A 10527-nucleotide genomic window follows, 5' to 3' on the forward strand; every position below is an offset into this window, starting at 1 on the left:
GAGCTCGTCCGATTTAATTGGTGTTGTTGGCAATGGGAAATGACTTATGCATTGCAAAGCAGAAAAAGTTAATTAAAAATCGGCAAAAAATAATAATAATAAAAAAATGCAAAAATAATGTTTTGTGTAGATCAAGTTCTCAACTATGGGTGTGTGCTATTAGGACATAGTAAAACAATTATTTAGGGTTTTTAATTGAGAAAATAATTGTAACATTAATTGTGTGTAAATAAAATTGAAATTATAATAGAGATTATGAAAAATAGTAGCAAAAGCAAAAAATTCTACATCTCTCTCTCTTGATAAACCTATTATATTTGGCCATACAATTTCCATCATAATATCTCTCTTTATTTTCCTCTCTGTGGTCTTCGGTTAGCTGATTTATATGCATGCACGAAAATGCATATAGTTTCATTGGGTAATTTGCGGATTTTAATTCGCTTTAGTATAAGAGTTGTATACAGGTCTGTATTGATGTTGTACAGAACATTTGTATATTACGCACTCTAGTGGTTATATCATGGTATTGCTTGATGGTCTCCACTTTTTTATGTAGTTTAGGATTATTTAGGATTTATTATTGGAACCAATTTCTACTAAACCTTTCATCTTGTCAATGTAAAAGGCAATTAATTTAGTATAACATTTATGAACTCGTTTTCTTAGATGCAAAATCGTTCACTTTGCTAATTTAATAAACCTTCCAACACCTCTGCATATTTTATTAATTTTTTATTTAAAAACAGATGGGAGGCATCAGGAGAAGGAGAGGGGAGGAAAAGCGTTGGGGGAGAGGAGGGAGGAGTTGAAGGGAGGGAGGCGAGGCGGTGGAGGGAGGGAGGGAGGGAGGGAGGGGAGGAGGAGAGAGAGGGAGGAGAGGAGTTGGAGGGAAGAAGAGCGGCGTCTGAGGGAGCGTGGAAAGGAGGAGGAGGAGGGAGCTGCGTCCGGCTCCATGAGGCCTCCGGGTTAGGAGGCCGTCCTCAGTGTTTCCTAATCGCGGCGGCAGGCCATCATGGAGGGAGTGATGGGGGACGGCATCCTCTCGACCTGGCCTGCACCCAGTTCACTGGTGGCGGTGTACTCGTAGTACGAGCTGCCCACAAACAGCTTCAGGCCGTCCGGCCCGCAGAGGGCCGAGTCCACCTTGGCGTGGCGCAGGGTCGTCGCCTTGGTAACGGTCCTGGGGGTCGCGGAGAGGTCAACGTCCTTCATCTGGTCGCCTGTGGAGAATCCAAGCCGGGAGGGTCATGCTTTGTGACGTAAGGGGTTGCATAAGCATGGAGCATGTGGTTGAAGCAGTGCGTCAGTGCCGTCTGGCTTCACTGTTGGGAGTGTGGAGTCAACACTGCCAGGGCTAGGGGTTTGGGGCAGGGCCGCGGCTGGCCGTTTCGGTGCCCTACGCGAGTGGGGGGGGGGAGCCCGCCCCTTTTTATATATTAGGTAAAAAAAAAAAACTTTCCGAAATTGAGTGATAGGTTATACAATTAAGAACAAACAACGGTGTGCCTCTTCATAACTAATTTACATATTATTTTAATTCATTGATGTATTTTCTTTTTTCTTTTATTATTTTTAGTTACAAACCTTAATTTCTGGTGCCCCCCTCAGGGAACTTGGTGCCCTACGCACTCTGCGTACTCTGCGTGTAGCGAGCGGCGGGCCTGGTTTGGGGTCTCGAGTCCCAGGCCACGCAAAGAATGAATGTGGGCTATTTTGAGGCTTTGGCTAGAGGCCTCCATCAAATGGCGTGCCGTATAAGTGTGTGCGCGCGCGTGCGTGCGTGCGTGCGCGCGTGCGCGTGTGCGTGCGCTGACCCTGGATGATGTGGGCGGTGTGGTCCCCGGGGCAGGCGAAGGCAGCGTCCACGGGCCCCTGGACCCCCAGCTCCTCCTGCAGGGTCTTGGGGTACCCCTCGATGAGGGAGTAGTGGGCCCCCGACAGGTAGATGAACACCTGGTCCCCCTGGGGAGGGGGGAGGGAGGGGGAGGAGGGAGGGAGGGGGAGGAGGGAGGAGGGAGGAGGAGGAGGGGAGAGGGAGGGAGGAGAGCAGAGAGAGGGAGGGAGGGAGGGAGGGAGGGGAGGGAGGGAGGAGAGGAGGAGGGAGGGAGGGGGGAGGAGAGGGAGGGAGGAGAGCAGAGAGAGGGAGAGGGGATGGGAGGAGGTTGGAAGAGAGGAGGAGGAGGGAGGGAGGGAGGGAGGGAGGGAGAGGGAAGGGGAGGAGTTGGCAAAAGGTAGAGAGGAGGAGCAGGGCAGGGAAGACGTGTAGAGAGTGGGAGAGGAGAAGAGGGCATAAAGGGTCATACTAACTCCCAAAAAGAGCTCCCTTCATCGTATCATAAGTATTCTCACTGAAGAATACATTTCAGCCAATCAACCCCCCAATATAATCAGTAATAATGCAACGCTTTCCCTGCCATCGCTGCCATCGACGTCATCTCTTACTTAGCTTACACAGAGTGCTTCCGGGGGGGGGGGGTGTCAGAGGGGGAACCCTACCCTACTGACGTAGATCTGAGCGGCGTAGGGGAGGACCACCCACCTTGATGAAGTACATCTTGTCTTGGTAGGAGAAGACGGCGTCGACGCCGCCTGCCACCTCGGGCCACATGCGGGTCACGGGGAACGCGTGCTTGCCATCGCGGCTGGTGTCCAGACGCATGTAGCTGGGGCCTGCGGACACCGTGGCGGGGTCGCAGAAAACACACACATGCAGTGGCTTAAGGGCTGATTATGGTTCCACGTCGACACAACGCAAGGGGGGTTACAGACCCATTACGTCCTTGCGGAGCATCCTTGCGTCCAGCGCAAGGGCTTCACGTGCGCCTCCCAAAATATTTAACCTTGTGATTGGTCCGCTCACTTAAACCAGACGCAGAACCAAGACAGGGTCTCGACTGCGTCGAAACATCCGCGTGGTCCTTGCCTTGCGTCGACGTGGAACCATAATCAGGCCTTTAGTGTCTGAGGAGTACCTTTCTCAGGACATGTTGTCAAACGACTCTGGGGTGAGGTAAGTATTTGGGGTGGGAATCACAGGATACCGCATGATACGATACGATACGATACGATGGCCCACGATAGAGATAATACCGCGATACAGATGTTCTGCGATGATTAATATGTTGTTAGACAATCCTAGAACGATGCATCACGATATATACAAAATGAAAAGCTAAAGTGCTGGATTGCAGAGTTTTTCAGTTTCTCTTCTATGGAAATAAAAAAAAATAAGAGATTATATTTTCCGCCAGTCTATCGATTCACACGAAGAAGGCAGACGAGCCAATGACATATCGCCGTATCGATATTTTGTCCCACCCTTAGTATGTATGGTTCATTGTCTTAATGGTACTTTAGACAACCTGATTACTGATTATTGATTGATTGTTGACAGTACCTGTGAAGAAGTAGGTTTTGCCCGCGTCATCCGACGTGATGGCGTCCAGTTTGACCTCCGAGCACAAGGGTAACTTGTGGTCACCACTTCCATGACCTACACAAGACCAAAGAAAACTGTTCGGCCAATCACATGATGCCCCGCCCCCACATAAATCCTATTGGCCTCATGAGCCGAGTGCGGAATTCCGCATTTTGTGTGTGTGTGTGTGTGTGTGTGTGTGTGTGTGTGTGTGTGTGTGTGTGTGTGTGTGTGTGTGTGTGTGTGTGTGTGTGTGTGTGTGTGTGTGTGTGTGTGTGTGTGTGTGTGTGTGTGTGTGCATCTCACCAAAGTTGGGGCAGGTCATGAAGTACGCGCGGGCGTCTTTGGGGTACGCCCCCACCACCAAGCCCGTCACCGGGTGGAACCGGGTGAAGTTGTTGCCCTGGAAACAGTAGTAGTGCTCCATCCAGCGGAGGACCGAGGTGCACGGCGGCACCTCGGGCCACTCCTTCTTCTTCACTGTCTGAGTGGCGACGTCGTAGTGGTGCACCTCACTTCCTGTGGGTTCGACCAATCAGGGACGTGAATGGACAGACGAACGGACGAGTGAACGAATGAACAAATTAATTAATTAGCATTGGGGATGGGGGGGTTAGCATGTTATGGGGGAGAGACACGCACGCTCATGCTCATGCACACAGACAGACAGACAGACAGACAGACAGACAGACAGACAGACAGACAGACAGACAGACAGACAGACAGACATGAGATATTGATATTTCGTCTAGCATTTAACATTCGTGCTAGGTCAATTTCAACTTGGCCTAAGGTACTGTTGTCATGCGTGTGTTAAGGCGTGTTTTTCTCTCTATTCATGTTAATATGTACTTGCTCATCATGTATTATGAAAGCTTTCTGATGGGGTGTGCAGGTTCCCCAGTGAACTCTTCTTCAACTCTTTTAATTGGTGTTTATTGGTGTTATTGTTTCCCATAAACGGACATACAAAGAATAGAAGAATGTTAACATAGGTGTAGACAAATACCAACGAACAAAATGTTTTTATACGTCTTTATATTCTTGATTTAAAAGAACGCGCAGGGGGTGTAGAACCATCCCTCTCCAGCAGGGGGCAGATTTGGCCCAAGCGTTTACCTTTGAAGAAGAGGACGGAGTCGGCGGAACACTCCCCCTTCGGACACTCCACCGCGGCGTCCAGGTGACACGGCACCCCGGGGAACTCCTGTTCCACCTTTTTGGGAAAGCCGTCTTGGAGAGTTTGGTTGAAATATCTAAACACCATTTCGTCCTGTGGGTTAGAAGAATGTCGAAACGACAGAGGAACGTGTTAAGCATGCCGGACGGAGCGTCCTTGCTAGGCACGACGTTGTCAACCGAAAAGAAAAAGAAAAACGAAATGCTTTATAGGTTTTTAATTGAAGTGGGGAGATTGGTCTGGGGTGGATACCCTCCCAGTCGGTAGTCAGCAGCGTCATTCACAAACCAGCAACTCCTTGGCGGAATAAAGTTAAAGCAGCGGTCCGTCTACTCTAATTGGCTGGGGAACCACGTGACGCTGCAGGTGGTGCAGTGGGAGGAGTTATGGGTGTCGATAGTCAGTGCCTGAGACACGCCCGACCCGACCATAAAAAATGCTGGTCGGGCCGGACCTCCCTCTTTTACGAGAACAGCAATCAGGGGGATTGCTGTTCTCGTAAAAGAGGGAGGTCCGGCCCGACCAGCATTTTTGACCAGATATGCTGATATGATGACCAGATATGCCCAGGTCATTTTAAGCTGTGAGCTAGTTTAAATGTTATGAATTACAAGTTGAATCAGCCCTTCGGTGACGGTCACACAACTCTCTTTGGGGGGAATGAAAAGCACAACTCTCTTTAGTTTCTTCCAGTTCAACCTACCTGGAATAGGTACACGTGATCGTGGTCCTCAGTGCGGTCCTCCCGGTGCATGCGGAACGCGGCGTCCACGTGACCGATGCCACTGAAGGACTCGGCGACTCGCTGAGCTGGACCACGGAAGCCCTTCCACAGGAAGCCATCTTGGATGGCGATAGAAAGAGGTGCGAACTCGTTGCTGTTACTTCCTTTTTCAGTAAGTTAGCTATGTTAAGCCGTTTCAGTTTAAAATAATAATTTTGATTTGAATGTTTATAATAATAAGTAAGCAGAGAAACTTTTACTTTTCTTTTTTCTTATTTAAAATGTATTTTTTTTTAATTTTACTGTAAAGGTAAAATGCAATACATTTTGATTTAAATGTTTATAATAATAAGTAAACCGAGAAACTTTTACTTTTCTTTCTTCTTATTTAAAATTATTATTTTTTTAATTCTACAGTAAAATTAAAATACAATTTTACAGTAAAATTGTATTTTACATGAATGCCTTGGCCTACTCTTACTCTTACTCTTGTGTACTGTACAATAAGCTGTAATAAAAGTGATTCCAATTCTGATTCTAATTCTACTCCCGCCAACTGTCTATCTAGTCAACTTAATGTTCATGAATTAGTGACCATCTTGTATGTTAGCCACTGCTAGCTAAGAGTGGGTGTAATGGACCAATCAAGGAAAAGACTCTGCACCTTTGAAGAACAGCTGTTTTCCTTGCTCGTCCGGTGTGATGGCGTCAAACTCAATGCCATCGCACCTGTCAGGTATGGCTGGGTGGCGGCCATGTCAATTGTCATGCCAAGGTGAGTCAGGCCAATCAGGGATAAGAAGTAACCATACATTCATGATTAAGCACATTAAGTGACTTTAGAGTATAAGGCCCAATCCCATTTCTACCCCTTACCCCTTCTTCTTCCCCCTCCCCCTTGTTTTGAAGGGGGAAGGGGAAGGGGTAAGGGGTAGAAATGGGATTGGGCCTAAGTACATTCAACAATGGTTATAATTCCAAAAAGTGCAAGAATCATAGTGAATAAAGCGCAGAACAGTTTTCTCCAAAATAGGCAAAGCAACTGCATTTATGGGCTACAGTATAGAAACAAGAAAGGTATTTTTTCCTGCCATTTAAATAGATAAGACATTTGTCGACTAATATACATGTTTAAATGTAAACGATTATTATTGGTTCAAATGTAGGAAAAGGAGGGAAAGTTAATGAGCACATGTTTTAAAAACTCACCAACTTCTGCTGTTTGTGTAGTTGGTCTGGAAAACAAACACACATAATTCAAACAAATGTTTTCATCGTCTAGAACATCTTCAAAAAGGCTGTCATGATATTGATTCATATCCCAATGCCATAATCTCTGAAGTACTGTAGCGAGGTTGTGTGCATGGTCTTTGGTTTATCAGCCTTTCCTGGAAACATTGCGAAACAGCATACAGAGAGTTTTGAAACTCGCGGACGATGGCCAAGTTAGACAAATGTAGACTAAAGCCCTTATGGAGTCCAGCATAGTTGAGAGAATAGGAAGAAAAAACTCTGAATTTATTTTGATGATTTGAACGACTATATGTGATGATTATATATTCTTTCTTCGCACTGTATTATGTATTGTATTATTTTCACTATATTACTCCTACCGGTTCTTTGTGATAGAATCATACTATAGTTGATTTCTGCTTAACAAGAATATTTATATATATATGAATATTTATACATATCCTTTCCATACCTAAAGGGTAAATCACCAGAGTGAGATTTTGAAGATTTTGAACATTACTGATATAAGGAAATAGCCTAACTAATTAATATGTACATAAATTATAATGTTCTGGTAAGACTTAACAGTAAGGGTTCATTAATTAACATTTATTAATGCAGTAGGCCTATTAAGCTTTAACTAACTGATTTTTTAGGACACTTCGGCCATGTTAACTATGGGAATGGCATTAACGTCAACAGGTATTCACTTAAACATTATTTAAGAGTTAGGGTTAACATTTTCCCTAACCCCATCAAATAATGATTTAACAAAGCCGAACCCTAAACCCAACCGCTATGCTAACGCTACATAATAACGCTTATTACATCATTAACTAACATTATTAAACGGCTAATTCAGGTAGCCTCGTTGTGAAGTGTTACCGATGTACTTACGGTGGTGCGGCGCTGGTGAAGACCAGCGCAAGGCAAGCCACACAGAGCGGTAGGAAGAGCTGGGTCATGGTGCTGCCGAACCAGAGGTCTCCCAGGAGCTGACGTGGTGGAGGAGGAGAGGTAAACAGCTACCCTGGGGTTGACTGTGGGGCTTTATAGAGGAACCCCTGGTGTGGGCGGCCGAGCTGCACGCTCTGTTGCTCTCTCTCTCTCTCTCTGCGTGGGTGTTTTTGTGAGTGAGTCACCTGTTTGCTTTGACAAAGAAGGGACAGGGATTTATGTGATTACCATATATGTATTTGTTTTGTGTAATTTTCAAAGCTTTGCTCTCAAACAACCTTGGTTGAATATTACCCAAGCCAGAATTTGTTATTTATTATTTAAGAATATATGAAACAAGAGACTCTGGTCCACACTTGAAAGCTGAAATATGTTTTTATTCAGGAAATTTCACAGAACACACAAAGAACAACTTACGGGAATCATGTCTGTCTGGAACATTTACAGATTGCACAATTTGTTTCCCAAATGTGAACATAATGACACACTTTGTAGCCCACTAAAATACCTTTTAGATAAGCTTGTATTTTAGTAGGCCTATATTTAATTGATTTAACCATCTTATACCATCAACATTGTATTCTCTCTAGAATAACTTCAAATTATTGAACATGTAATCAATCAGTACGATTTCTTAGAAGATAAAGCAGGATTCTGCATGGATACTAGGAGGAGCGAAGATCACGATCCATCACCACTGATATCTTAATAGCTTATACTAGCTGATACATTCACAGACGATTGTATGTAAAAAGAAAAAAACATCCAACCCCCAAAGAAATACGCCACAAAAACATTGAAACCTCTAAGATTCCCTATTCGTCAAAAAAGTACTTCTATCTAAATGGTAGATGATTGTCAACTAATGTTTTGGACTTTTACACCATTATTGATAATAATGGTGCAAAACCGATGCCGTTGTATGCTCCGTTCTCTTGCATTGGCCTTCACAACTTCCGGCAATGTCCTATTCGCCCCGTCTGGGCTTTATTTTCCCTCGTTCTATAAATTATCCCTTACCTATGTGTAGACTCATGGCCGCCACATTCGAATCATCATACTTTTAAGCAGGGGAAAATTATATATTTTTATCAACTTTATAACTCCGTTTTTACTGGGTTTATAAAACAAAGACTGGCATAGAGATTGAAGCAAAACAAATTAACCACAAACAAGTTCCTTTATTTTTCTTGTCATAATCTGTTATATTGTAAGCTCAATTCTGTGAGTAGCCTACACAGTTGTAAGACAACAGTTACCAGTTTTACTAGTAGTAGATTTAGCTAACCTGAATATTTACAAGCCTCCTCTTGATACACTGACATAAAAACTGTCTTTCTACCACTTTGAAAGCTTTCTTTCATCCCTACGCACTCTTCCTCCTTCCCAATCTTTCTTATCGATTTTGTGACCCCGAGAGCTTTCTTCTCTGCCCTTCCATATTTAGGTACCGGTCATCAGAGAACCATACGATTAAAATGAAAACGCTCTGGCGCTCGCCTCCAGCGCGTGCTCGAGGGGGCGCGCACTGGAGCGCCGTGTGGGGAGGAGGAGGAGGGAGGCGAAAGGAGCGGGGGGTGCCTTATCAGTGACGTGCCTCTGTTATTGATCATCGTATCATTTACACAAACGCTGTTAAATACAGAAAATGCAGACTCAAATAATTTACCTCCATCGCTTTGGCGCCCCCTGTAGTGCGGCGCCCCTATGCGCCGCATATAGCGCACGCCCACTTTTTTGCGCAACTGCCTCTGAGCAACTGTATCCATGTCCATCAGGGCAAACCCCTATTGTCACCTCGGGCAAATACCACCCTGCTTGAGGGAATTCTGTCTTCCTGTACTTTTTAGTACAGTAATTCTCAAAACAAAAGTATTTTCTTCAAGTATAATTATTTACAATTTCAAACACAAATTATATTAACTAAAAAAATCATGGACAATATGGACATCTTCTTCTGTACTGTACTTTTTAGTACAGGAAGACGTATGACATAGTGAATGCGGGACCGGAGAAAAATTAACGCTAATTATGTTTAGTAAAATTAAAACCGGCCTCATTCACTCGTACACGGGGGATAGACCACCATTTAGCCGAACACGAGGATGTCTGCTACAGCATCAAACTTAAAGCAAGACAAGATCATCTTCAGGGGAGAGGCAGCAACTCACCGCGGGGAAGCGTGTCCTTTATATGGCTTAACCCAGAAAAAAACCTGCAAGATCCTCCGGTTCGTTTTCCAGTAGACGAGGAGAACACGATCCGGTTCGGTGGGTCCTTATCTCGTCGGGGTTTCCCCAGGATAAGGTTTCACGGACACGGGGTTAAGGGGGGGAAACCATGGAAGTCAGATCTACCGTGACGAAGTTCGCATTTTTTTATTCAAATTTTTATTTCAAAACAGATATTATCGAGATATGTACTTTCAGGCTGAAATACCTTCAGAAACAATGCATCTTCAGGTTAGAACGGGTTGCTCAGGCGTATGCTGCTGCATATTTTCATGGAGGAATCGATCAAGAAATACTTGGGAGTGGCCAAGATGTAGGATAAACCAGGCCTGCGCCGGTCCTCGTCCGGACTGAGTTGGTACTTGTTGTGGTACTTGGTGTACATGGTGTACGAAAACAGCTTCAGACCGTCCGACCCGCAGAGGGTGGCGTCCGTCACGGGAAGGACGCCCAGGGTCGTCACCTTGGTAACGGTACTTGGGGTCACGGAGAGGTCAACGTCCCTCATCTGGGCGCCTGTGGGGGATCGCACCGGGAAGGTCATAATTTGTGACGCAAAGGTAAGAATGAGAATGAATAAGAATGAAGTCTGTGGTTTAAACAGTGCGTCAGTGCCGTCTGGCTTGACTGTTGGGAGTGTGGAGTCGACCCTGCCAGGATTAGGGGTTCCATGCCCGGTCCTCGCTAAGAATGCATCTGGAGTATTTTAAAGTTTTGCATAGAAGCCTCCAAATGGCGTTGAGCATGTATTGAATGGGAAAGTGTGTGTGTGTGTGTGTGT

The 10527-nt window shown here is 45.2% G+C and overlaps 2 protein-coding genes across 2 annotated transcripts in view; both read right to left on the reverse strand.

Annotated features, from left to right (window-relative positions):
- Positions 1–851: 851 nt before the first annotated feature.
- LOC115542094 (hemopexin-like) lies at positions 852–7672 on the reverse strand. The gene is made up of 10 exons (XM_030354205.1): positions 7456–7672; positions 6535–6560; positions 5990–6067; positions 5305–5444; positions 4541–4694; positions 3728–3940; positions 3401–3496; positions 2543–2673; positions 1818–1965; positions 852–1223 (listed from the first exon to the last, which is right to left on the reverse strand). The coding sequence occupies exons 1-10, from the start codon at positions 7521–7523 to the stop codon at positions 994–996; spliced, it is 1284 nt and encodes a 427-aa protein (XP_030210065.1). The 5' UTR covers positions 7524–7672; the 3' UTR covers positions 852–993.
- A 2206-nt stretch (positions 7673–9878) lies between these two features.
- Positions 9879–10527, reverse strand: part of LOC115542093 (hemopexin) — a 6161-nt gene continuing 5512 nt past the window's right edge. Inside the window, exon 10 of the mRNA XM_030354204.1 lies at positions 9879–10262. Coding sequence (XP_030210064.1) covers positions 9979–10262 — 284 coding nt within the window. The 3' untranslated portion in view covers positions 9879–9978. The remainder of the gene's footprint in view (positions 10263–10527) is intronic.

The sequence above is a fragment of the Gadus morhua genome, chromosome 4 (genome assembly GCF_902167405.1).
Source record: "Gadus morhua chromosome 4, gadMor3.0, whole genome shotgun sequence".
Lineage (NCBI taxonomy): Eukaryota > Metazoa > Chordata > Actinopteri > Gadiformes > Gadidae > Gadus > Gadus morhua.

What these genes read in the sequence shown, in the direction of transcription:
- LOC115542094 (XM_030354205.1), bottom strand. Translation starts at nt 7,523, where the DNA reads ATGACCCAGCTCTTCCTACCGCTCTGTGTGGCTTGCCTTGCGCTGGTC. An exon ending in CAAAACCTACTTCTTCACAG is followed by an intron (nt 2,674 to 3,400) that starts GTACTGTCAACA and finishes CGGTGTCCGCAG; the next exon opens with GCCCCAGCTACATGCGTCTG. An exon ending in CACCGCCCACATCATCCAGG is followed by an intron (nt 1,224 to 1,817) that starts GTCAGCGCACGC and finishes GATTCTCCACAG; the next exon opens with GCGACCAGATGAAGGACGTT.